The sequence below is a fragment of the Tenebrio molitor genome, chromosome 3 (assembly GCF_963966145.1).
Source record: "Tenebrio molitor chromosome 3, icTenMoli1.1, whole genome shotgun sequence".
Classification (NCBI taxonomy): domain Eukaryota; kingdom Metazoa; phylum Arthropoda; class Insecta; order Coleoptera; family Tenebrionidae; genus Tenebrio; species Tenebrio molitor.
The window spans coordinates 3,314,041-3,341,810 of NC_091048.1; the positions used below are offsets into that span (position 1 = coordinate 3,314,041).

Here is a 27,770-nt window from a genome sequence, read left to right on the forward strand (position 1 = left end):
AGTTGGAAGGGTTAATGTTTAGTTCTTTCTGTTTACATGGTTGGCAGTTTTGATCTTTGTTCGCAGAGATATCCAATCAATTTTTATTTATTGCTATTTGGGTATCGTCGCAGTTTACATACAAATTCTTTCATTTTCAATATTTTCACACAATCTCATTTGACCTTTTTGATATTTAACACTTTGACAGATGTGCCCCTAAAACATAATACAAATAAATAATGTATTATTAATCCAATTTTACAATGAAACTAATCTGACACAGGTAAAAGTTTTTGGAAAATGGCACCCAATACCTCGCCAACAAGCAGCATACGGAGATGACGGAACACTGTATCATTTTTCGGGCAACACAATTCCGGCGAAACCTTGGACTCCACTACTTAAATCAGTCAAGGATCTAATCAAAGAAGTTACCGGATTCGATTATAACTTCGTGCTAATTAACAGGTCATTATCCAGACTATTTACAAGCTAATAGGAAAAGGTGTTTTTATAACTTTTTTAGTATACTGTGCTGGTAGTAGGTGTCTACCTGCTTGACGACGAGTCCGGTAGACACATGTTTATGGTCTAGTCCGTTTTACTTTCCACCGCGGCCGGTAGCAAATGTCAAATAATTTGTCAGATTTACACATGTTTATGGTCTAGTCCGTTTTACTTTCTACGGCGGCCGGTAGCAAATGTCAAATAATTTGTCAGATTTATTGGATTTTATTTATTTAAAAATTAAATGTACAATTACTTATGTCATTGAAATGGTTTTCTAAAGGCAAGCATTACCCTTTGTCAATCCAAACAACTGTATTTCGTATTCTCCAATTGTAGAACAACTTGTACTCTGTGAAATATCTTCCCGATGATTTTTGGAGCAATAAGTTTGATCGCGCACTATCTACCTTCTCCAAAAGGTGGTCTGGGAAGAAAACTTGACTTCTGCTTCGGTTCGGTTGTGAGAATTTATTTTGTTAAAGGAAGTTAGCGCAAATGAAAGAAATCACATGAAAAACTTTGACAGACTGAATTTTGATGAATCGTTTGTTATCATAGTAACAAGGCATAGCAATCTTTTTCAAAGCCAAATTTTTTTATTTAAATTTATTTTCTTTTAAATAATTGTCTCAGTATACTAAAAAATCTTGTACGTCACACGACCGGTAGACGCATTATGGCCTCGCTAGTTTACAAGTCTCGCCCTATCGGGCTCGACCTGTAATTCACTAGCTCGTCCATAAAAACGTTACTACCGGTCTTGTAACGTAAATAGCTATTTTTATCATTTCAATTAACTTGTTTTTTATTTATATGCGTTACGAACAAGATTACCATTTTTTTCTTGCTTGGCGTCTATCACAAGACGAGTTTATATTAATCAACTAATGTAATCCCAGCAGATACAGGAATGGAAATGACCACATAGGAGAACATAAGGATAATGAAGCTGAATTGGATAAAAACACACCAATAGCGTCGTTATCTTTTGGACAGCAAAGATTATTTGTTTTGAAACATCAAGACGCTAGAAAGAAAGGCACTGCAAAACGAAACGTTCCTCCAGGTGAAGATCTAACGAATAATTTCCTCATATCATTACTCTTACATGTTATAGTTAAAGTTGAACTTCAACACGGAAGTCTTCTGCTGATGAATCCACCTACTAACAGCTACTGGTACCACTCTTTACCTTCAAAAAAGAGCGCTCCAGGTGTTAGAATTAATATGACTTTTCGAAAAATTAATCCAAAGAAACTATAACTAAGATTTAAAATTTCAAGAATTGTTATTTTTGTAAACTGAAGACGTTTAAAATAAATAAAGTCAAATATTTCATTCTTACTGGGACCTCAAAAATTTTGAAATAATCCCGATGATGTGTTGAGAGACATTACGAACAAAAATTGTGCGGGCTGTTTGTATTCCGTTCAAATTTTTTTGACATAAACAGACCTTTTAGGTTAAGATCCATGAAAACTTATTCACAATGGTGAATAAATTAAATAAGTGTTTTTACAATACTGTGCTAAGCCAAACGTTCACCCCTTGTGGGAACTACCTGGTTGTGGGAGATATTTACGGCAACATCTCTGTTTTCCAGTACGTAACGTTTTCGCTGCACGTTTTTGTCCTCACAAATCTCTTTGCAGCCTCTCAAAACTAGTAAACCAAGGAAGTACAATTACTAAAGAAGATCAGTTGCCAAAGAACACATTTACGATTAAGGAAGATGTCCAGATCAATAGTCTATTAAGTACAAAGTCTTTTTTAATTGTGGGAACTGTGGGAGAGATCCTTGCGTACACCTGGAAAAACGTCAAATTGAGCAAAAAGCCGTCGTGTTCGTGGTCGATTGACATTCCAAACGCTAAAGAGAGCTTTGATAAGCCTGATGTAAACTATTTGGTATTAGATGATGAAGATAATTTATTGTATGCAGCTTGTGGGGACAACAATGTTTACAGTTTTAATCTAGAAACTCGAAAAGAGGTCAGAACTTTGAAAGGACACAAAAACTATGTCCACTGTTTGAACTACTCGTATGTTGTAGCAAGGTTTTGCAGAGTTGAATGTTAAATGTACAATTTTAGGAATAACAAGATAGTGTCAGGTGGAGAAGACGGATTGGTGATCATTTGGGATGTGAAAAGTCCCACTCCTGTCAATAAAATTGAACCTTTTACAAGAGATAAAGTTGTGCGGCCGGAACTCGGCAATTGGATTGGGGGAGTTGGAATCAACGATGACTGGCTGGTAATTGCAGTCGACTGTCACGACTTGAATTTTTTTAATTTTTGTTTTCAACTAGTTGTGTGGAGGAGGGCCTAGACTGTCTCTGTGGCATTTGCGCTCAATGAACATTTCCACAGTTTTCCCAATAGATGACAAAGGCATCCATGTTGCCGAAATGTTTCAGGATAAAATCTTTGCAGGAGGCAGGTCAACACTTTTTTATCAGATGAGCTTTAACGGCGACATCATCACGGAAATTCCGACGTCGCCGGTCACGACTTACACTGCAGTCCATCAAGATGAACCGTTTCAGACTTTGTGCATAGCCGGGTCTAGCCCTAAAATCGACGTTTGTAGCAATTTTATCTACAAAAACCTGCAATTATCTCTTTACTAATAAATAAAGTCTTTTTACGAATTTATTATGTACAATAAATAATTTATTTACAATTTACAAAAATCCGTGTCCGGCTACTACCGCCGGAATGAATCCTTCTTGTCCTTCTTTGTTCTTCACCCAGAACCAACCCCTCATGTGGGTGCCTAGCAGGACGACCACGTCACCCTTTTGCACGTGCAGTGCACTTTTTTCTGCGCCGAAGTAATCGCTGTTGATGACCAGAAGGGTTTGACGCAAGCCTTTGCTTCGTTTGGCCGATGCTGTCGCCCTCAGATACAATCTGTCGACGCTTCTTTCTCCACATGTACTGATGGCGTTCCTCGACCTGCGACTGTAACATCTTATCTCCCCGCTGCATTCAGATTTAGAACTGAGCTTCTCGGTGTCGGTCATGTTTCCGGAGGGTTTTGGAAACACGTCCGTGCTTTTCTCCCAACAGGGGGCGGGAACGTCATCGTCGGGCGGAGGGATTATTCCTGGAACAAGTGAAAAATCGAATTCAACCAAGCCGTGCTTTTATGCGTAATCTTTTACACACTTAAAAGTGTGTAATAGTAAATATATTATTCGATGAGCGGATAATGACGGCTGTTACTCGTGAGGTTTATTTTGTGTCACGAGCTGCTGGCGAGTGGCGAATTCATCCGAGCGAGTAATAGCGGTTATCCGCAAGTAGGATACTATGAAGAGAAATTTATATTCAACGGGCCATGGGTAATGAATCCTGTTATCCAATGAAAAACACTTTGATAATTACAGTATCCAATAGAAGTGGAAAAACTTATTATCCGGTGAATTACCTAAAGCTGAATTGAAAATGATTTATGACATTTTCGTATTGATACATTTATTTTCAGTGTTTTTTTTTAGGAAATAATCAATTATTTCCTGTTTCGCAAAAATGTACTATGGCGGACAATAAATTTAGGCCGGCTTGTCATTGAGTTGACATCAAAATGTGAAGCTGGCATTATGTTCAACTAACCCCATTTTCGATTTTTGTCATTCTTGTCATCGTGACAGCGATAATCAAAATTAAAATTGGGAAAAGAAGCGTGCACCAGAGTTATGCTAGTGCGTCATGATCTGTAAGTTACGAAAAAGGCGAAGGAAACGCCAAACAGCTTGAAAACCTTCAGTTTGACAAACTGACACATCAGTCATAATGACAATAAATGGTCGCTTGCATTGACTTTTTTGAAATGTCAGAAATTTGCCGGCCTAAATTTATTGTCCGCCATAGTACGAAGTAGTACGATAATTGATGTTCAGTAAAAACAATAAAAAATGATGAGTGAAAGAATCATAAATGTAGGTACAGAAAAATATGTAGTTATTTACGTGACAAGTCTGGAAAGTTAGATTTTACTGGATGAGTAAGCAAATAGTAGACGAGTCCTGGTAGCTTACGAGGCCAGTAAAAGCACTTTCGGACGTGGTGCGTACAACATTTTTTTTACAATCGTGATTTTTTCACTTTTATCCTCTACGCTTTTATCTAAAGAATGTATCGTTTTAAAACTGCGGTGGCTTTGAAGTAATAATATTGCCCGTGTGTTACCTTAGCAACCAGTCAACAAACATTTTTCAATTTGTAAAAACAACGTTCGTGTTTGCAATTTTTCGTGAATTTCGGATTGAAAATGAGTGATGATAGTAATTTTGACTGTGAAAATAACATTAACGAGGCCGCTAGAGCGTATTGTGACAGTTTGCTACCTTCTGTGTCGCGGGAAAGGTATGAAAAACTTTTCCGGGAATTTGAAGCCTATGGTCATTGGTCATTGCTTTCGGCGTAGTTCCACAACATTTTTAGAAGATGCTGGTGCCAATTTATCTAACATAAAAAGACACGGAGGGTGGAAGTCTACATCAGTGGCGGAGGGATACATAGAAAATTCCATCAGAATAAAATTAACATCGCGAAAAAAATACAGAACCAGGAAGAGAATACTACTACGTCCGGAAGCGGGAAACTCGTTCACCTAGAAGAAGCGACTCATGTAATTAATGTTGAAAATAATGTAATACCTAAATGTTCATTTATAGCGGCATATAATTGTACACTTAATGTATATCATAATTAAATCTAAAACTCCAAGTTCAATTTCTTGTTCTACAGGACTAGTCCGGTAAAAACACACCCAGCGGACTAGTCCGGTAAAATGGAACTTTCCAGGTGGAAATGTTCATTACAGTACGATTGCAAAAAATATATTTCTTAGGCAAGTAAATGTACACTGACCTCCAAAATTAACGGCGGCTGTACACATATCAAGTACCTAGCTAAAGCAAGTGACTAAATCAAGTAACAAAATTTAGTTGCTTGCATGGTGTAAACAACTTGTTTAGTCAAATTTGCTAAATCAAGTACTTGCGCAAGTACTAAATCAAGTTGTTTACGCCATACAAGTAACTAAATTTAGCTACTTGACACGTGTAAATTCGCCTTTAAGGCGATTTTAGTTGCAGAAAAAGAAGTTCTTCACGAAATTGAAGACCAGCCACGAACAAGTACTCGGCGTTTTGCAAATCACATGGGATTTTCTCAGTTTGTAGTTTGGCTGCGAGTTGAAAACGCGGCTGAGGAAATTGGTCAAAACAGAGGTATTCTGAATCAAGTTCGGCTTTCTTGGCCACGTGGTGCTGAAGCTTGCATTCCAAAATGATGGCAGGCATTTTGAGCAACTTCTTTGATGTGTCATTTTATGCTTTTACTCACAATTACATTTTTGTACTTTGTTGTTTTCTGATAAGTAGCAGATTGACGATTGACAGAAAAACTTGATATTTTAAATTGGTCGTACGTCAAAACTGCCTGCCAAATTTGAAATTTGTCAGCTGTTTCCAAACAAATTGATTCTTTTGATTTTCTTATAACCATTAACATTTTTTTGTAATATCTAGTTAAAGGTGGCTTTACGGACTGTTTGTCACCATGTAAACAACCTCAAAACGGCCGCAGTCCGTTAAGGGTGTCCGTTATGAGCGGGAACGGCCATTATGAATGACTAAATAACTATAGCAACGTAGATCTAAACTTTATTTTTCAACTTTTTTACAAGTGGTACAATAATTAATGTATAATGTTATGGGACACACCTTGAATTAATCGAAATCCGTATGCCACTAGCAGATGTAGACGAGATCGAAGATGATGCTTCAGAATTTTAACACCAACACAAGCGCGATTTTGCAGGGAATAACGATGACCTCACTTGCTCTGCGGCCATCCGGACAGCATTTTTATTCGTAGATACATATTTTTCGAAGTTTGACTTCCAAAGCTGGTAGAAAATGAACCAAAAATGGACTTTTTTTGCATATCGTAATGTAAGTGGCACTTTTTTACTCGCAAAATCGTAGTGAAAGTAGCACTTTTTTAGACGAAAAATCGTAGTGAAAGCAGTACTTTTTGCATAATTTTATTCCATCCCCTTGGAGATGATTGTTGTAATTTTTCATAAATCCTTTTAGACCAAATTTCTCAACTTTTTTCGATAGGTATGCAAAAAAATAGTGTGTACAACACGTTATAAAAGTCTCCACGCAACTGGATTTCCTGATGCTACTCCTTTACAGTTATTTTTGTGTTCAATAAATACTGATGGGTTGATACGTGTAACTGTGATAAAACTGATAGAAGTACCCACATCTAATTTCCACATATTTTATTATTACTACCGTAGGTACTACTGTATTGTTAGCTGTCAGTATACAATATTCACATTTTACTTCCTATAAATGCCTAACTGAAATCGAAATATAAAGGATATTTTTTTACTCTAAGACACTTATTACAATATTACGACGCTATAAATTAATGACATGACCATTACACACATAAAATTGCAGTAACATACCAGGTAACATGGTCTAGAACCAAAAGGTTATAACATCTCCTCCGGTAATACCAGATGACTATAAATGAATGTCCTTTTTTTTTCATGGGTTGGTAATACTATTGTTCGTTATTCTGCTGTCAATTCTTTTTTTTTGTGATAGTTGACATAAACATACCTACATAGGCGTACTGGCTTATTTGACACAATTTATTAGTACATAAAATGTCAAGATGACGTTTTGTACGCCACTGTGTTAATTAAGATATCAGGTTTGCCAAAGTAATGTTTGAAAAATGTTCCCAATTTAAGGAAAAAAATGACATTCATCGGTAGGAGTGATCTACAACGACTGTTTGCAATTAAGAAAAAAGTTTTATTCTGCTATTTGCAATACTACAACCGTATATGTTTGTTGGTTTATTTGACAGATATCTGACGTAATATTAACAGCAACAAAATGGTAGGTTATGGCTATGAGAGTAAAAATTAACGGTAAAGAGAAATTAAACCTGAAATACAGAACAATTATCTAAAAATTAACTGAAGTAAATGCTCGAAATGTCCTCCATTTTGCTCTAAACATAAATTGACTCTTCATTTTTTAACTTTTTAATTTTAAATAAATGAATTTGAATCATCCAGCACTTTAATTTAAAATGTCAAATGTCACTTGTCAATGATGCGACTGTCAACAACTGGCAGTTACTCCAGTTGTACCATTTAAACATAAAATTCAGTATTACCAACTCAAACAGTCTTTCTTGATCACTTTGTATTTTTCAAAAGAATTTTATTTTTTTTTTAAATGTGGTTTTGGGATGAAAGTATAGATACTTCAAATGCTGTTTAGTGTATTCGAATTTTACACACTAATAAATACTACGCTTGGCTTGGCTAGTGTTTAGAATCATCCTGAACACGATATTTAAATCTTCAATAACACTTTTTTTTCACTAAAACGACGTAAATAAATATAATCAATAGTCCATTTTTTAATCAAAGAACCACGACCTGTTGATTTAGGTTTGCAAATATAAAATTTTACTAAATTTAGGGAATTTAATGATATCTATTGGCTATACCAGCCAAAGTCTGTCATTTTTAATGTCCTTGAAAGTACGCAAACTCGCAGCTAAAATTTGAACGTGTTATTAAAAATGCCTCGCAAAGTAAGACATTTATTAAACTCTCAAATTAGTTGTTATTAGTTGTTATTAACTTTATTAACATGCTGCGCTACTAATATCTCTAATAACTTCAATTTTTATACGATGAGATTTTTCACCCTATGTCAAAAGTGTACCTACAATGTTGTCAGCTCTATTTTGGGTGTAAATTGCGGTGTTGTGGTTCTTTGATTAAAAAATGGACTATATTTCAAAGTCAAAAATCCACCACCTGTTGAATTATGTTGGCAGAAGAAAAGAAATCCCTAAAAAAAATTATTTTTTTTGGGTTGGCTTAACCTCCCGCCAAAATTTGACATTGAACTGTTGAGTTTATTTACGAAACACAAAATTATTATTATGTACAAAAAGGTTTTAGCTACCATATTATACTTTTTGAGTGAAATAATAAAATGAGAATAAAAAACGCGATGAACTACGACCAAAACGACTGTCCAACAGTTTTCTTTCATAACCCCTCTTTTTTTCTGACACTTGCAGAGACACTAAAAACAAAAGTTGGCGACGTTGTCGGTTGTATTTTCGAGGTAGAATGTACTGTTGGTGGATTTTTGATTTTGAAACAGATTTTAGTAATTTATTTAACGAGTTCGTGTGTAAATTGAGCTTTTTTTGGTACGAGTGCCAAAAAAGTCTAATTTACACAAGAACGAGTTGAATACAAGGTTTTTTTGTTGGACGACCCCTTTAAAGGCTCCAAATCGCTTAAAATCTTTAAAATTAACTTGACGTTTTGTTTTGACAAGTTGTTACATTTATCAAAATCCGTTCACATAGGAGAAAATTCTCAAATTCTGTAGTGTCGAACAAAAAAGAACATTTTAAAATCTTATCGTTTTTGATATTTGTTTTTGTGTTAGAAACGTTACCTAATGGTAGACATGCGGCGTAGCTGACGTAGCCCTCTTCAGCGTGCGGCGTCTGCACGTACAGCCAGTGTTGATTTTTGAAAACGGCGTTCACAACCATTCCCAACGGCAACGATATTTCAGCCTGGTACCCTCCGACTCTCGTTTGGTAGAGTACGCTCGGAAAGGCCAACACGACAGGAATGTTGGCTGGTTTTTCAATCGTGGCCTGAAAATTTAACCATAATTAGCTGTTCGAGAAAAAAAGTAAACACGATCAAGATTAATAAGGAGATTGCGGCGACCCTATAATTATCCTTCGTGGGTGGATATTGGACAGGTGTTTTCCACGATTCCGTACCCCTTGACCTAAAGTTTCATTCATTTAATTGCCCCCCTGACAAACTAAACACCACGTTCGCAGATGGAGGATGTGAGCTATGGATCGGTAAGTACAGGCCGCACTCTTTCCACTATGTGCGTCTAACCAGCAGACTTGTGAATTATAGCCCACGGAACGCTGAAACATCCGATCCCACAAGATCGTGCCTTCAGGTTACTGAAGTGATAGTCCACTGTGCTCGATTAATTTGACGACGTGTCCGCTTTATTAGGACCAATAGGACGAGACGACCGTTTCAATCTCAAAGATTTGTATTTTCAATTGGGCATGATTTCATTTTTCATAATGTATTAAGAATTTTCAAGAGAAAAAAAATTTAACCATGACTACTACATTCGGTAGTTTTTAGTTACCTATTGCGTTGCTACCATTTTTAGTTTCACTTTCTAAGAGTTTTTTCTTTAACTGAAAGCTGCAGAACAGTGTTTGGTATAAAATCGGGGGGGGGTCTCTGTTATGCTATGCTACAAAAACACAAAAAGCCTTTCTATCCGTTTTGACACCCGATATATCATTCAGAGTATGGAAGGTCTTTTTATGCTTCGCCCAGTTGCCGACGTCGACTTTGCCTCGATCTTCAAACTATGGCCACAAAAAAGACTCATTTTTACTCTTAATGATATAATCTACTATACAGCATGCGTTGATCTATTACACACTGAAGTCTGGCTGCTTTTGAGTAGCAACAAGAAAAGAAAAAATTTAATTCCGAGACAAAACAAATACGGTGTAAGGAAATTGAAAGACTTCTCAAAAGAATTCGAAATGGAAAATAATATGTGAAGACTTCCAAACATATTCAAGGGTTGTCTTTAAAAGCAGAGTTGTGTAGTGATGGCAACGTAACAAAAGAACGTTTGATTGTAATGTGAGAAATTGTTAAGTGTAGAAAGTAATAATTTATTATACAAGTTTTATAAGACACCATTTTGTCGCACGCGTTTTTTAGAGCACGACGAACGCAGCGAGAAGTGCTATAAAACAAACAAGTGTGACAAAATGGCTTATAAAACGAGTGTAATACAACATTTTTTCTATTTTGCCCCTTGATTTCAGAATTGTAGATGTCTTAGAAATGTACCCCGAAGAAAACATTTCAGGAACACATTCCAATGGAGTAAAACCACAAACTTAAAAAAAAAATTCTGTTGATAAAGCGTCTGTTATGTTACTACACTGTAAATAACGAGTGATGTATAGTTTTTGAAAAAGGGAAGCAAGCTTTGAAACAAAATGAAGAACTGTTAAGCTATTGTCAATATCAGTTTTGAGATGTTGTTTTGAATATGAAGAAGGAAAAATTATGAAAATTGAAGGACACGGGACCATTTGAAATTTAACTGTCAATGTCAATATTAGAACAAATAAAAGTTGTCAATGCAACCAGTCAGTTGCATTTATAGCATTCTTTTATTACAACAGTCATTTATGTAACAAGTGCGTAAAGTAGTACTTTTTTCCGAACGGGAAGTTTCCTCACGAGTCAAGGCAATCCCACGAGTGACACGTTATGCATGAGTTCCACACAATATTACTACTAGTAAGGCCCCTTCAGCACACAACACTTTTGTAAGGATTCTCCCCTATTTTTTGAGATATATTTAAAAAGCAAATATTTCAATGATATGCGATTTTGCCCTGTTTTTAGGGTATATTAAAAAAGTTAAAATGTCAAGGTATTTCGCTCTGTTTTTAAGACACATTAAAAAAAGTTAAAATTCGCCTTCGGCTCATGAGGCTGTGCTGAATTTCAAGTAAATCGCCAAGTTTTTATAAGAATATTTTAAAAAATAATATTTCAAGTAAAAGAGCAAAAAGGACAATTTTAAACAAATTTTAAGAATTTATACAGATATTTTTTCACTTCCTCTGGAGATAATTTTGTGAGTAAAATAACAGCGATTTTTCGTAACAATTCAACTTCATCATCTTTTAGATCAAATAGAATTTCTTCGTCATTTGATATGCAACAAACTGTAGATATTCCATTCTCTTTCAAATTTATAGTTATGTTGCCTTGGATAGAAAGACTTTTTGTGTTTTTGTAGCATAGCATAACATAGACCCCCCGATCTTATACCAAAAACTGTTCTGCAGCTTTCAGTTAAAGAAAAAACTCTCAGAAAGTGAAACTGAAAATGGTAGCAACGCAATAGGTAACTAAAACCTGTCTCAGAAATAAGTACATTAATTTTAAGCAGTGACAGTTTTCGTCAAAAACAAAATTTTTATGTAGCATTTTTTCGAAATATAATTTTCATTTCACTATCCCATCCCCCCCCCCATAAATTCAAGAACTGTCCATTTACTCGCATTTTCTAGTTATTTGACCCAATGATAGTGACCGTGAAATAATACTTTTTGCAAAATCAACGCCAAACATTGTGTTTTTTTTCTCTCTGCGGCCGAGGTGTAGTTTTTAGTTTGTTTTGTCCGACTCCACACGCCAGGTATTTACGTGTTGATTCTGTGATTTAAGCTAAAATTTTGTGAAAATGGCACGTTTATTTTCGAATAATGAATACACAGATAGTGTTGGCGTATGGTGAAGCGTCGGGAGTGGTCCTCGAGTCTAGAGAATTTCCGTGATACTTCTGGTGAGGGACTTGGTATATTCGATCCCAATTGACACAATTGAAGTTTTAAGAAAACGAATGGAAAATACTGCCACAACAATTCGCAATAACAGAGGAATGCTGGAAATAGGAGAAGAATCATTTCGTCGGCTCCTTCATTATTGTGTTGACAATAACGACGGTCACTTTGAACACTTCTTGTATGGTTAGTGATTGATTACTCTAATTACTTCACGATAATTTTTACGAATTAATACAACTACATAATTTCAGGAGACATTTTGTCATTAGGTATGTACATATTTGGGTATGGGCGATTCATTAGGATCAGTTTAAAATATCTACCATATGATTCTCTTTTTTCTCTTCCACCCTTATCATTATAGGTTACAGCGAGAAACAAATGAAAGTGTTTTTGCATTTGTTTTTTGTTATTGTGTTATTAAAACATGAAAATTTTATAGCATCATTTAATTACAGTTTTATACAAAATCTAAATTTGACTGATTAGTACAGAAAATGATATGTTTGAGTCGCTTTGATGATAACAAAATGAATTATATTTATAAATTTAACAATTTCTCTCTAAAATATTTAAAAGCGGGTCAAGTGTACAAACGAGATGAGTTATCGAACATAAATAATTGTTTTCAGTTTTAATCCATAATGAATATTTACTCTGAGCTGTATTCTTACGTGTACTTAAAATTCAATATCGTGATTAATTTATTTTGTACAAGACAGCAATGGATCGATTAATGCAGCGTAGATATAAATAGGATTCTAGACAGACTTCATTAATTATTTAATTAATAGACCAGCTTTTCCCGCTTCATTAGGATCGTTCGATATTTCGGTGGAATATTTGTTAATAGCCTGGTATATTACAAATCTGTTTATACAAAGCGTACATTTCGGAAAAAATGGTTCACTTTCATGAATATTTTAACAGTACTTCGATTGTAACTTCTGTATTAATATTAGTTTAGCTTAATAGACCAATATAATGAAAGTTTTCATATTAATGAATATTTTATTCACTAATGGTACATATTTGAAATCCAGTCTCAATTTTTTCCCTATTAGATTAATGTTAACGATTTATGTCATTTGTTGCTCATTGTCGCATTATAATGGCGACCTCACGAGCAAAAACAGCGACAAAGAATATTTTCCACTATTATTTTCCATTAAAATGACCATTTTGTTTTTTTTAAACAATTTTTATTTATTATAGGTACAGCAGTGACATTTTCTCTTGAAAACAATCCCTTTCTTTCTGTGCTATGTTTTTTTTTTTCTTAATTTGTCACGAAGTGATTTGACTTCCACTATTTTTTACATCATCTCAAATCCCCTTGTTTTAGGCAACCAACTAATCACCTCAAGTTATCTTTACTACAGTACAGTTACACTGTGTATGTCCAATTTCCCACCAACTGCGATGCAGTTATTTATGCAACGAGTTTCTGTGTAAATTGGGCTTTTCTAATTGCCCGAGGGACAAGATTAAGGCTTCGAGGGCAATTAGAAAAGCCCAATTTACCCAGAAACGAGTTGCATACAAAATTTTATTGTTTGAAACGACGTCCCTGAAGCTTCCAAATCTTTTAAAAATGGTTTAGCATTTGCTTTTGACAGTTTTGACAAATTTTTCAAGACCTGTCAGAAATGTGACGTTGAATGTGTTGTCTAGGGCAACGGTTCTTTATCTGCTCATTTTGCTTTAGGGCAGTTAAGAGGCAGTTTACAAGGGAGAAAAATGCGAATTTATGACGGTTGAAAACAATAAAAAACTTTTATGACATCCCACCTACCTTGGTAAGAAAATCATCGACGTCTTGAATCTCGTATCCGAACTGTTCCACTCCTTCCTCCCAATCATCCCTGATCCTCGCGCTCTTCCTCCTGTGCTTGTGCCGCTCCCTGCCTCTCTCCCCCATCAGATTCGGCTCCGACTTGGTCCTCAGCGCGTTCTGCGTCTTCACGATCCTGCACTTCACCTCGTTCACGTTGGTGTTCTTGACGACGTTCTTGTTGCTTTGGTGCGCCTTGCTCAAATTGTTGATCGTTTTGATGTTGTTTACGTTGTTGAAGCTCTTGATGTTGTTCGCTCTGTTTTGGTTTTTGTCCTCTTGCGTCCCATATTTTCGTCGCGTTTTGTACTGGAACCGGATCGGTTGTTCCGGTGTGGGGTTGCATGTCGTCTCTTGCCGCCGAAACACCCAACTGAATGGTAACTTTGCCTTGCCACCCAAACCGGATGGCTTTTGACCCATGTCATTGATAGATCTTCCTCTTACTTCCCGCACGTCTTCTCGTCACACTTACCATCCTGAAACTGCGGAATTAATCTTCACATCATCGTACGTCAAGGATTTTCACTTATTTACTAATCGAATATTATTTAAGCCAGACGTTGTAATTGATGATGATGATGATGTTGGCGATAACAGCCTGGCGAGAATTATTTTACAATAATTATAGCGCTCCGGGTCATAACCGCATCAACAATATGTTTCGTCTAAACGAAATTTGTGAAATCTTTCCAAAACTGAATCATTGCTTAATTAATCGCCCGGTTTACCTTAACCCTTTTCAAAATGGACATGTTGCCAACCTGACGACAACAACTCGCGTGATATCTTTATTGAACCGAAGATGCATTACAATAAGACGTGTTCCAGACTCGATGAATAATGAAACAGCTTTATAATCTCTTTTTACAGAAAAACTCTCATGGATAATATAGCTTTTTGAAATACTTCTTACGTAGTTAATTGATTTGTCTTTTTGTTTTATTCTCTTGACTTACGTCTTCTTCATCGAGGATAGGATCTAAGTTAAATACATCCTTGGATCATCCTTTAACTCGATACAACGAGTGATTTATATTGATCCGATACTATATTTAATTACTAATAAAGCTTTCAAAGAAGACCAACAAGGTATGTTCAAGCAGTCCAGCCAACCAGTATAGGTATTAATATGTTTTATTAGCAATCTTGCCTTAGCGAACTTGTCGCCGATGAATTCCCATTTTCAAATGGATTTTTATCAGATTTAATTTATACCCTGCTCAGGCCATTTACTATGCGGCTCAATTAATTTTTTTTTTTGCGAAGAAACGCAAACGCATTCTTATTATTTTTATTAATTAAATTTAGTGGATTTGTCAGCATAACTTCCTCCGATGGTTCACTTACTCCCACAAGGTCATACAGTAATTAGATGTAAATTCCGGCGATGGTTGTTTACAAGCCAATTTATCACTTTTAATTCCACGCTCTCATGATCTGCTGAGATTTACTGCAAACACTGGGTACGTAAAAGAAGGGACTATGTTTCTTCAAAAGGAGAAATTAGTTTTTCTGTAGGTTTCTTACCTCCAAATTTGGAAAATTACATTTAATATGTGCAGTCAAGCTTCCGTTGAGTTCTTATTAATTTTAGTGAAATGAAGGATAAGAAATAAATAAACATTTATTATTATTATTGTATAATTATGAGAACTGGCTTCGCAGAAGCTATTAAATTCGATAAAATGGAATTCTAAGATTTAAAATTGTATAATTATTAAAAATATATATATATACAGGGTGTTTAAAAAATGCTGCACTAAAACTATTATACAGTGTTCAGAAGCATTTGGTAAGTGAGGGAAAAATATTTAAAAAATTCTTGGTGTTAAATTTGCACGTGGGTGAAGGTTTCTTTTATGGTGAATTTCTTTAAAAAATTGTAATAATTTCATGGATTTTTACATAATTTTCGATAATTAAAAGAGGTAAATCGTATTTAATATTAAAGACCACAGAGATTGGGTTAAAAATTATTAATCAGTTTTCTATTCTGCATACTTTAGTTGCATTTTGGATGTTATTTAGTAATAATAACTGCAACTAACAACGTTTAAAGATCTTTACAAAAACTCCCATTGTACAGAGAAATGAAGACCAAGACTTTTTTAAATATTTTTCCGTCACCTACCAAATGCTTCTGAACATCGAACAATAATTTTAGTGCGGCATTTTTTAAACACCCTGTATAAAAAAATTAGGAAAAATGAAAGCCTAAGGACTTTTGGTTACCTAGTTGTGTGGGTGCTGTGGTTGAATTAAAGCATCGGCGCAATTTACATCTGCGTTGTAGATTCGATCGGAGGAATTTAACCAGGAAATAAAAATATTGGCTAAATTGTGTTGTGGGAAATAAATCCGGCCTCGATGCCGTACCCCCCTTTATAATAATCACTTGGACTGCTAAAAATAAACAAACTGAACGTTGTTTGTGAAACAAATTAATCCAGGAACCATTATTAGAACCATACAGATCATATCTAAAGCAAAAAAATACCGAATTGCTTGTTAGAAATAATAATAAGAATGAGAGATCTAACTGTACTCGCGTACCTGTTGGGAACGAGATGAAGAATGGGTATAATTAGAAGGGTCCGAATGTGGATTTTTTTGGTACGAATCTGACTTGGTATATTTATCGCGGTGGGTGTGGTGTTAGGTTTGTGCTAGTTTTACCTATTCATTAAAGACGCACTTGCGCCTCATTTATCTTGGCTTGTAAAATAACGGATGTGCAGTCGAAGTGAACTGTCTCCTATTTTGACGAAGCTGCATCTCAAGGATTCACAGAAGTGGTCGGTTGTCGTTGATAGATAGCATACAAGTGATGCTAATTACAGGAGACATCTTTTTCATAAAAATATAAACGAAACGTTGAATTTTTTCCTGCTTACATTTTTTACTACAGGATATTTCAAAATTGGCTACAATTCTTAATTCAGAGCGTGGTAGGGAAGGACCCAGTGGAGCTCGTAAATACTCTTCAGCCTGTATTTGAAAAAAACGCACTTCAAAGAGTGACCTTCAGACCAATGTAATTTTGTGGGGGGAATCCCGATTTTTTTTTTATTTCCATATTTGGACTACCGAAGTAATCCCCTACAACGCTCTGAATTCGGAATTCGCAAATTTTGAGACACCCTGTATAATTAACTTGAAAAATAATTGAGGAGTTCATACAAAATACTTAGCGCTGTTTTAGAAATGATAGATACTCTTGTAGGGATAAAAAATCCAAATGAGTTTACTAAAATAGAGAGTGATTAGAGAAACAACAGATAATATCGGGTGTCTAAGTAAAAATTTGGTCGAGAGTGCTTTGAAAAATTTTACGAACGCATGCCCAGTATAATATGTGACATTTAGCTAAGTGACAAACTGATGGGTGCTGTCATAGATGTCTTCATTTCAAAATATAGATAGGTACAATCAATTATTGTCTGTGTTAATGTATAGTTATTTACGTCCGGAAAGTTAGATTTTACTGGATGAGTCCTGGTAGCTTACGAGGCCAGTAAAAGCACTTTCCGGACGTGGTGCGTACAACATTTTTTTGCAATCGTAAATTTTTCACTTTTATCTAAAGAATGTATCGTTTTAAAACTGCGGTGGCTTTGAAGTAATAATATTGCCCGTGTGTTACCTTAGCAACCAGTCAACAAACATTTTTCAATTTGTAAAAACAACGTCCGTGTTTGCAGTTTTTCGTGAATTTCGGATTGAAAATGAGTGATGACAGTAATTTTGACTGTGAAAATAACATTAACGAGGCCGCGAGAGCGTATTGTGACAATTTGCTACCTTCTGTATCGCGGGAAAGGTATGAAAAAGTTTTCCGGGAATTTGAAGCATGGTGTAACAGGAAAAAAGTGAAACAGATAACTGAAGAAGTAGTGCTAGTGTACATCGGAGGGATACATAGAAAATTCCATTCAGAATAAAATTAACATCGCGAAAAAAATACAGAACCATGAAGAGAATACTACTACGTCCGGAAGCGGGAAACTCGTTCTCCTAGAAGAAGCGACTCATGTAATTAATGTTGAAAATAATGTAATACCTAAATGTTCATTTATAACGGCATATAATTGTACACTTAATGTATATCATAAATAAATCTAAAACTCCAAGTTCAATTTCTTGTTCTACAGGACTAGTCCGGTAAAAACACACCCAGCGGACTAGTCCGGTAAAATGGAACTTTCCAGGTGGAAAATTATTAAAGTGTTCATTACAGTACGATTGCAAAAAAAATCATTTTACTGAGAAAATTTAGGCTAAAATTCTTAAGAATAATATATTTCGTGTTGCAAGGAACGCCTCAACTTCGAAAACACCCTGTATAGAAGAAGTGCTCTTTAAAACAAAATTAAAATAAATCAGTTTGAATTGTCAAAGCGATAAATTATTGAGTTGTCTTTATTGTCAAATCAGACAGAGTAAAGAATAATTCACTGTAGAAAAAACACATATTGTCAACCCTGTTGATACTTTTTTAAATTAGATAAATCCAATTAAATAATTATATAAAACTATGTTGATTGTTAAGAATGTTTCAATTGGTATCTATTAAGTTGTTCAGTTTTCGTTTGTTTATTTTTAAATTATCTCCAGTTTGATAGAGTCATTACAATAAAACGGAAATAAGCTTGACATATCAATTGATAAAATGTTTGCGAATGCAAGAAGCGTAAAGCAAGTACTAGAACAATGAAGAATATCATTGAGCGGTAATGAGACGTGACAGCGATCAATAAGCAAACGAGTTTGTGTTGTGTCCGTATTACTTGGTGCTGGCTTTGAGAAAATAATAGAAAAATGAACAGTACCTGCGAGTTTTTTCTTGAGATGAGCATCACTAAGATCTCGTTAGTTAATATCGCGCACAGATCAAGAGATTATTGGAAAACGACCGGTCAGCACCAACAGTATTTTAAGACTGAGCTTACCGTAATTCGTCCATTCTTTGTAAACGCCTCGGAGCTTTAATGGACATCTTGGAGTTCCTCGGGGCTCCGGTCTGTATTATAAATTTGATTAGGGTTTTCATCTCAAATTAGGACAAATTTATTTCTTCGTAAGTAGCATATTAAAGAAATGGCACAAGGATAAAAATTTAAGTAGAATGTAGTCTGCAAAATGGTGAAAACCCTGTTGCAAGTAAAGCTTTTTTTAGAACAAACAATGCACTAATTTGTAGTTTTGATAATAATTCATACTGATTTATGATTTGACATCTTTTTAAAGTTCTTACGCCCTGTATATAATGAAATTATTTATTTTTATTGAAAGTGCAAGTTATTTAAAGGGGAAATATTTTTTGTTAAATCTGGAAATCCAAAAAATTTATTTGGTTGGGCTGTGAACACCATTTCTTTGTTAAGAGATGGAAGTTTGCTTCTGAAATTTTTTAACGATTTATTTTGACATTTTATGGAAGCTGTATTTAAATTTGTAAAATCAAAGTCTATCATAAAATGTCAACGCTTGGGCTAAAGCGGACCTCGTCTCAAACCCTTAATTATACATATTTGGAGGTGTTCAAAAGGACAGAATTTTAATATTTGAAAAAAAATTATATGGGTACCGAGATCGTACCCACCTGATGTTCTCACCAATAAAATAAAATAATTTAAATTTATTTTAAACACGTTCGTAACAAATTAAATAGAATTTTCCGAAGTAAAACTGTAGGCTGAAAATGATTTATATTTGAGAAGAAACTCATTCCAGTCACACCATTAGACTGGACCATACTCGTGAAATACATTAATTTTGATTTATGAATAGTCATCCTCTCTAAAATAGACAAAATTAAATTATGGGCCATAAACTCAACCACACAAAGAGAAATCATAAAAATTGATTCTTTAACTTAAACTTCTTCACAGCTTATTATAAAATAGTTGTGGAAAATTATACCATATGGTCAAAAAAAGCCATCAAAGTTAGCCATAAAAAATAAAAGTCACGATCTTACCTAAATTCTCATTACTGTCATTTAGTACCTACATTATTAAATACTAAACGGTAACATTGTTTGAATTTTCACAACATAATTTCATGCTTGAATTCTACTTTGTGACATAAAAATGTATGAATTAAGCTCAGACGCTGACTTTTACCTTTCATAACTGACTGATGGTAATTTTCAATTGTACTTCGGTACTTTCGGTTAGTTTACGTTGCGATTAACTTTTTTTATTTCATTATTGTTTTCTGTTCAGTCATTTATTAATCAATTTTACATAAAAACAATAAGTATAATATAAACAGTAAATTATACAGAGTGTCCCAGAACTGGCGTACATCCCGTTAACTGCAAATGTAAATATTTATTCTGAAATGGATTCTGCAAGAAAAATTGTTTAAATCCATTTTGTTTTTAAGTTACAACGATTTTAATTTAACCAATCATCGTAGACAAATATGAATTCAATCCATGCGTTTCCTAGGAAACAACAGCTCACGGTAGATTTATCTGTGTTCTTTCTGTTGTGATTGGCTAACTTAAAATTGCTGTAGTTTAAAAACTATAAAGTTAAACAAAAAAATTCTAGTGAAATCTTTCTCAGCAGAAAGACCGGAGCACGTGGTTAACGGGATGTACGCCAGTTCTGGGACAGCCTGTATCATTAAGTAGAAGTGAGTGTTTTTGTGCTAAGCCCAGAGATTGAAGACCGAGACGAAGTCGAGATCGCCAAGTGGGCGAAGCACAAGAAGACCTTCTATTCTGAATGATATACATATATTTATCCTGATGTGTACCAATTAACCGAAATCCACCCTAACACCTCCATGAACTTAATATATTTCAAAATGTAATGATTCTTTAATTTATTTTGAAATGTTATACGCCATATTTGGATTTTTCTGGGTTTTACTTTTTACAAATTATTGTTTTTGTACAGTAGCTTTCTATTTAAGTCTCTAATTAAACAAGAACTACATTTGCAATTCTAAAAACGCTTATTATGCATCGAGAACACAAAATATTCATGACAGAATCCTGTTTTCCTAAAGGAACGAGGAATATGGTGGTTGGGTTTACCTTATTTGTTGACGTTTCGACAAAACCTCTCTTCATCTCCTCAGTTGGTACGACTGAACGTTTTATAAGTTGTGTTTGCCATAACCGTTACTGAGTTTTGTTAGTCAGATTGTATGTATGACGTATGAGAAATACATATCTACAGTAATGTGGAGATACACTCTGATTTTCATTCTTCTTAATAAAATTTCTGTACAAGTGTTACAATAGTAGTTTATTTAACGAGTTTGTGTGTAAATTGGACCACGAGTGCCAAAAAAGGCCCAATTTACACACGAACGAATTGAATACAACGTTTTTTTGTTCGATGAGCCCGTTAAAGACTCCAAATCGCTTAAAATCTTTAAAATTAGCTTGACGTTTCGTTTTAACAAGTTGTGACATTTATCAAAATCCGTTCACGTAGGTGAAAATTCTCAAATTCTGACAGTGTCAAACAAAAAAAAATATTTTTATTTCATGCAACAATTTTTACTCTACAGTATAAATTTTGAACCTCTCTGTGGACTAATCGCTTTCTTTTCTTATGCAAATCTTTGAGTTTCTCATGACGAGACCTGGAGCCGCAGTTGTACTACTCACTTAACCTTTCAAAAAATGCCTGCATTGTTTAAATTTCAAAATAAATCCTTGATATTTGTTCATTTTGACATTTTATTTGGTAACTTTCAAATACCTCGATTGTGATATTTTTACAATGCGAAAGAAAATAATAAGGTACAAATTGTGTTCGAAAAATGTTGCACGAAATCGAGTCCGTTTTTGGAGACTTCCGAGAAAGAGTATTTATCGGAAATTAAAAATCTATAATGAAAGTAATAAATCGGGCCCATGTAATTATCTGTAGATTTCTTTTTTGGATAAGATCTTACCGTCCTTTGGTTAATCAGTAACAATACTCACCACGTGTGTAGGTTTTTAAGGACACGGACGAGAAAATGGTTTTAGGAAATATTTAAAATAATTGTAAAAAAAAGGTGCATGAAATGTATTTTGAAAGCGAAATTATAAGATACTGTCAAAACTTTAATAATAAAATTGTGGCCTAATTATGTTTACAAAGAGAAAATTACCTTAACGTCTTATTTTTAATAAAGCTGCCATAAGTAAATTTTATACATTTTAAGAATAATAAATTTGGTAAGTTATAGAACGGTCCTTCGAGTAACTAAACAATAGTAGTCTAAAGCTGATTAATGATTAGTCCTTCGGGCCGGATCGCTGTTTGCACTGATTCTAATTTGATATCCGGTTCGAAGGACCAATGATTAATCACCTTTAGACTGACTGTTGTTTTGTTACTCTCACTAATCAATATATTTGTGTATTATCACGTAATACATGTTCCCTAATATGTAAATTTATTTTTGTCTCGCCACGTTAAAAAATGTTCCATTATTTCACATTTTTCAGTTGACACTGACAATGAGAAAGCATTATACAACTTCTCGATCATCGTTTAATTTAGTGAATTCTTCTGAAATTATGGAATTGTTGGTCTTCCGTTCTCATTTTCTACATCCCAGACTGCTAAAGCTTCATCATAATGGTGAATAATAAGCTCATTATCCTTTGAATTTAGTAATAGAGAAACAAGCTTTTTAACCCCATTAATTGAAGATAGGAAAGCAGGGAGGCAAATATCGGAAATGCGGCGAATTCCCAGTCCACCAAATCTACTCGGTAAAGTGAACTGATACCATTGTAAATCAGTTAAACGTAAATTAAGTATTCTTTCTAAAGAAGAACTTGAATTAACATAATTAGAAAATTTCCAAAATGGAGTTGGTCTTAATAAAAAATTAAATTTTGGTATGAAAAGACAGTTCTTGATTAAAGTGTAAGTCACGTGTCTGCTAAGAAGTTCAGCTTTGTGTAAAAGATTTTCAAATGTAATGATGGTTTTTTCAATAGTGTGTTTGAAGCCTTGGTCAAAGATTGGAGAGCCTAAAAGAGATAAACTTCCTCGGTCCCAAATTTTAATACCTGGTGCTAAATTTTGAAATTTCTTTATGACTTGTGTCTCCAGAACAGCAAAAGATCTCGCATTTGTTCAAGTTTAATTCAAGACCAATTTTCCTGGATAAATTGATAACTTTCTTAAAGTCAGACAAAACTACTTCTGGGTAATCAGCTAAGGTTCCATCATCTAAATACCAAAAATTCAGTTGAAAATCCAAAGATAAAATAATTGGTTGAATGGCAAGAGTAAAAATTATTAGACCGTAAGGATCTCCTTGCTGAGCTCCAACAGAAGAAGGAAAGAAAAATAAAGTTGAAGGATTTCTGTAGCATTGATAAAGATAAGGGTAAAGAAGTGAGGTATGAGCGATCGGTCTAATTCCTCCATCTTTCTTATGAAGGGCACATAAAGACGCACCATATAATAAATGACAAATTTCTGAAGAAATTGCACAGTTTTGTTAAACCTCTTAGTGCCTGCTGACCTGCTTCACCCGCTGACAAAGATAAACCTTTGCTCATTAACTATTAAAGAAAAGTCTCCTGGTTTGAAAGCGGAAAAAAAGTTCGCGAGATGGTGAAGGATGTTTTTTTTTCTTCCATTCTTCAGCAACATCTTCATTGAATGAAGCTAATGAGTCATCCCAGGACAATAATTTTATACATATATTACGTAAATTTTCAATCTTAAAAGATTTTCCAGGACATAAAATACAAGGTAATCTTTGAGATCCACTAGAATGACTATCTTGAGATCCGAAGTGCTTCTCATAATCCATGGAAGTAGATGGAGTGTTATTCATTTCTTCATTTTTCTTTCTTGTTTTATTAATTTTTGAGGAAAATGATTTGCACAAAAATGATTGGCCCATTACTCCATGAATTCTTGTCGTATGAGCTTTAAGGCCCTTTTCGCTTTTAAAATCCCTGTTGCTCTCTTCACATCGAAAAACTAATTTTTCTCCAGAAATTGTATGATGACATTTCTTGTTATTTCCGAATTTCTGTTCAAGATTAATAACGAGCGATCAAATTAATTTGTAATCGAGTCGTCCATGGATTTGAACCCGTATGTCTTTTGCGATTGATATGTCGAGATCTAACCTGTGTTTCGTGCTGTGTTTATTGGAGCGTGGAGTTCAAGTAACGACATACGATTTCGGATTCATGGATTACAAATTAATTTGATCGCTCTTTACTAGCGTTCGAAGGACCTGCGTCAGTTAAATCTTTGTTACTAATTTTTCAATGTCTTGTTCGTAAACGAAATCTTGAATCTTGAGGATAATTAAATTCAAGAAAATTATTATTTTCATCAAGAGAATTATCAGATGATGTTGACAGAGTCATGACATATTTTATTTTATAAATGAATTTTCCACATTTTGGATATTTTAGGTTGGGCGTCGGTCGCCTCCGGCGACGCCTCCTTTTACCTTGACACCCCCAGAGTGCCGCCTATGCAGTCTCTGATTGAGCGTTATGTATATTCCGAGGGTACTTGAAACATACTGTGTTGATTTAGTCGTGCATATAATTGGAACATTAACGATGAGGAAATAATGTAGTGTGGCGATAACCCACCACGTTTAAATCGATAAATCAGCAATACGAAGGAACAAAGCGAGCAGTCGTAGCGTGGAATTGTTAAATTGTCTCGAAACAGACAGCTAATGCACATTTACATTAATTATTAGCGCAACGCCTCTCCACTACCATAAATCAATACGGACGTTCCGAGACATGAATACTTCAGCTGGATCAATTATTAAATTCGTCAGAAGTGAAACGCGGCCAAACTCTCATCAATAAGTCACGAATTCGAGTGTGGCATCTGCATTGGTCGATGAACCGTGGGATTTTTCCCGAAAGAATTTTTTTCTCCGAGTATTTTCGTTGAAATTGATGTAATTTGGCACAGACGTACGAGAGGGGCTGGATAACGCGGCAAGTGAGCGAGATGTTCAACAACTGCTATTACTGTCTCAACGAATAACGTTCCCACCAATTTACTCCACCCTATTTTTACTTGATTGCCGATACGAGCCGGCTACGTGGGACCCAGAGCTGGGGCACTCTGACCAAATCACATACTCGGGAGATGGGTTCTTCTCAGCTGGTCGCGTGCGATTCAGGGGACACTTCGGAGTGGGTACACTCAATTGAGCAGAATAAAATTTACTCTCAAAAAAAAAATTATCACGTCGTTAATCACGACTGCATGCTTTCAATTGAACAAATTAAGACGTTTGCTTGACTCGAATGCATTAATTGTTAAGAAACATTTATGATCAATACATTTTAAGCTTCCTTACTTATACAAGTAATGTATTTGGATCAAGTGGTAAATAAAATGAAACGCGTGAGGGCGATATGATTTAATTCTTTTGCTAAATCTAATTCTCTTCAGAATTACCAGTTTATACGAGTATATTGGGTGTTCATTTAAATTTCTCCTCAAAGTTGGCGCTGAAGAGTGGATTGTGAACGCACCACTCGTCAGTCTGCAGAGTAAAAACGCAAACAACGCAAAAAGTGGGGTTAGATTTAAAGATCCGTGATCTGTAATCCGTGGTGCGTTCACAATCTACACTTCAATGCCAACTTTGAGGAGAATTCTAAATGAACACGGATATACAGGTGTCCCAGAATGAACCAGCATAATTTTAACCACGAGCTACTGGCTTCATGTAGAACTCGGAAAAAATATTTAAAAAATTCTGTCAAAAAATAAAATGAAAAATATGATATACAAGGGTGTATTTTTAAAATGTGCCGAAATTTTACCTACGAGGTTGTGGGACAACGTAGAAGACTAAAAGCAATTTAAAAAAATTGTACCTCAAAAATTAAATGTCATTTTATTTTTTGACAGAATTGTTTAAATATTTTTTCCGAATTCTACATGAAGCCAGTAGCTCGTGGTTAAAATTATCCTGGTTCATTCTGGGACACCTGTATAACTTTTTTGATATAGGTTGAAAATTCGTAGAATAAAATTCCAAAGAAACAATTTATTTTGTATTAACGCTATGGTAGAGAGCATGAAACCTAGGGTAGGTCACAAAGAAGTAAAAAAATTGCTTATTCAAAATCAGCTAGTTATAAACAATAATAAAATTTAATTAAATATAAAAGAAATAAAATATGTAGATGGAGGATATCGATAAAATATTGGTACGTAATTCACAAAAATATTTGGTTATCTATATGGTTAGACATCACATTGAACTTCGAACTTTCAAAGAAATTAAATCAGATAGCTTAGAGCTTCAAGGTAGTCATAAATTATTTCCATTATAATATTTTATGTAATATCTGTTTCTTTAGATGGTACTAATAATCTCTTGAGGCAATTCAACAGGTCCAAAAAAGATATTTGTGGTTCAGAAATTAATATTTCGTGTTATGCAAAATATTCTTTTTAAAAGTCTTGTTAGCAATAATAAGTAATCAAAAACTTCCATCATATGGCAAATTAGTTTAAATTAACTTAGCTTACGCAAGTGTTATTTTCTATTTTGATATCATTCAGCACATCGTGTAGAAATTAGACAATATGTTCTATAACACAAAGACTAAACGTATGCACTGATAAAATTGTGTTTCGAAAAAATCTAAAACCTGAGTAAAAAAGTGGAAGTATTGTAGCAGAATTTTTCATTTTGGTAATGAAGATGGTACAAGAACTCAAAACAAAATGTAATAGAAATTAATAAACTGGCCACCAACACCTTCGGAGCTTTATTCTTGAAGCAATCAAGTAAAAAGATGTAATTTTTCCTTGGAACGTTAAAATTGGGTCTACTTAAAAGCCAAGGACGATGGATGTTGCAATAGATTAAACGAAAACGTTGTTTTTAATAGTATATTAAGAAACAAGTTTCATAAGACCAGTCTTGAAGCACGAATTCAAGTTTAAAAAACGAGTGGCGTAAACAATGAGTGCTTCAAGGTCTTATGGAACGAGTTTTTTACACTATTTTTTGTAATTTGCCCTTTTTATGCCGTTTTTAAACAAAAATTGTTACTTTAGTCCATTTAGGGATTTTTGTGGCGGTTGGTAATGTCTTAATTTTAAAAGTAAAAATTTGATCTAGTCGCCTTTTGTTTTATCCAAATTCTGTCACAAAATATGAATATGGAAGATAATCAAGATAATCTTGCATGTACGCTCCTTGAAATACGTGAAATTGCTAAAAATACGGTCAAATTTTTCCATGGACACTTCCTGTTCTTGACACATTTTCTAATTTAAACTGACATGAGTGACATGCATGGCAAGATATTTCCACATCAAGCTTTGCCAACCTAAAAATGTTCGTTAAATGTTGCGTAAATCAATGGCTGTAATGACATCGCAGATGATGACGTCACGTTTGTTAATTTGTCTATTAGAGAATCAAAATGGAGGAAAATTACAAAAAATTAATTTAAACGTGGCAACATAAACTTCAAACGACGAAGTGGAAGGGAATGATTCGCAGACTCTAGGAAGATACTCACCTTCTAAAAGATAAAATACAGCTTGTCCCAGACCAGAACTGCCTCCCCATAGAAAACAGACATTTACCGACAGCAAAGTTTTCAATTTCAACAATCCCAGAAGCTCGTCCTCAGGTATTACTAAAAAATTGGACAGGTTGTTAGACAGCAAAAATAATTATCAATATCGCAACAACCAGCGAAAAATTTACTTGGAATTTTGACGTTTTCTGATGTCGAATCCCGACAACGCAAAATCATCTTACCTTGATGGTGCTCAAGTCTGATTGGTCAAGTTTAGAATGTCGTCTCTCGATTATCGCTTGAGATAGGACTTTTTTCTTTAAAATTCAGATTATCACATTTACCCAAATACTTCCTTTTTCCTCTGGGGAGGTAGTTCCGAACCACTCTGTATAAATCAGAA

At 34.5% G+C, this 27,770-nt stretch overlaps 3 protein-coding genes across 9 annotated transcripts in view; 2 read left to right on the forward strand and 1 right to left on the reverse strand.

The window, feature by feature from the left end:
- Positions 1-1,828, forward strand: part of LOC138125433 (DNA oxidative demethylase ALKBH2-like) — a 57,223-nt gene extending 55,395 nt beyond the window's left edge. For all 4 annotated transcript variants that reach the window (XM_069040746.1, XM_069040743.1, XM_069040744.1 and 1 more), the window contains exons 3-5: positions 266-450; positions 1,395-1,558; positions 1,610-1,828. In XM_069040746.1, the coding sequence (XP_068896847.1) occupies positions 266-450; positions 1,395-1,558; positions 1,610-1,755 (495 nt within the window). In that variant the 3' untranslated portion in view covers positions 1,756-1,828. The remainder of the gene's footprint in view (positions 1-265; positions 451-1,394; positions 1,559-1,609) is intronic.
- A 91-nt stretch (positions 1,829-1,919) lies between these two features.
- thoc6 (THO complex 6) lies at positions 1,920-3,149 on the forward strand. The gene is made up of 4 exons (XM_069040741.1): positions 1,920-2,094; positions 2,145-2,534; positions 2,586-2,748; positions 2,804-3,149. Exons 1-4 carry the CDS (start codon positions 1,982-1,984, stop codon positions 3,122-3,124), a joined length of 987 nt encoding a protein of 328 aa, XP_068896842.1. The 5' UTR covers positions 1,920-1,981; the 3' UTR covers positions 3,125-3,149.
- On the reverse strand, positions 3,134-27,770 carry LOC138125431 (uncharacterized). 4 transcript variants are annotated; one of them, XM_069040738.1, is made up of 5 exons: positions 27,610-27,770; positions 27,365-27,484; positions 13,804-14,327; positions 9,029-9,236; positions 3,134-3,603 (listed from the first exon to the last, which is right to left on the reverse strand). In XM_069040738.1, the coding sequence occupies exons 3-5, from the start codon at positions 14,263-14,265 to the stop codon at positions 3,179-3,181; spliced, it is 1,095 nt and encodes a 364-aa protein (XP_068896839.1). In that variant the 5' UTR covers positions 14,266-14,327; positions 27,365-27,484; positions 27,610-27,770; the 3' UTR covers positions 3,134-3,178. The 4 variants fall into 4 exon arrangements, with proteins under 4 accessions (XP_068896839.1, XP_068896840.1, XP_068896841.1 ...); XM_069040739.1 differs by having other exon boundaries at positions 27,365-27,753; XM_069040740.1 differs by lacking the exons at positions 27,365-27,484; positions 27,610-27,770 and adding an exon at positions 18,675-18,806 and having other exon boundaries at positions 13,804-14,321.

Excerpts from the sequence above, each read along its gene's own strand:
- thoc6 (XM_069040741.1), top strand. The coding sequence starts at position 1,982 with ATGGTGAATAAATTAAATAAGTGTTTTTACAATACTGTGCTAAGCCAA. Across the intron at positions 2,095-2,144 it reads GGCAACATCTCTGTTTTCCA|CCTCTCAAAACTAGTAAACC; the intron begins GTACGTAACGTT and ends ATCTCTTTGCAG. Across the intron at positions 2,535-2,585 it reads GTCCACTGTTTGAACTACTC|GAATAACAAGATAGTGTCAG; the intron begins GTATGTTGTAGC and ends GTACAATTTTAG.
- LOC138125431 (XM_069040738.1), bottom strand. The coding sequence starts at position 14,265 with ATGGGTCAAAAGCCATCCGGTTTGGGTGGCAAGGCAAAGTTACCATTC. Across the intron at positions 9,237-13,803 it reads TCGATGATTTTCTTACCAAG|GCCACGATTGAAAAACCAGC; the intron begins GTAGGTGGGATG and ends TTAAATTTTCAG. Across the intron at positions 3,604-9,028 it reads CGCCGCATGTCTACCATTAG|GAATAATCCCTCCGCCCGAC; the intron begins GTAACGTTTCTA and ends CACTTGTTCCAG.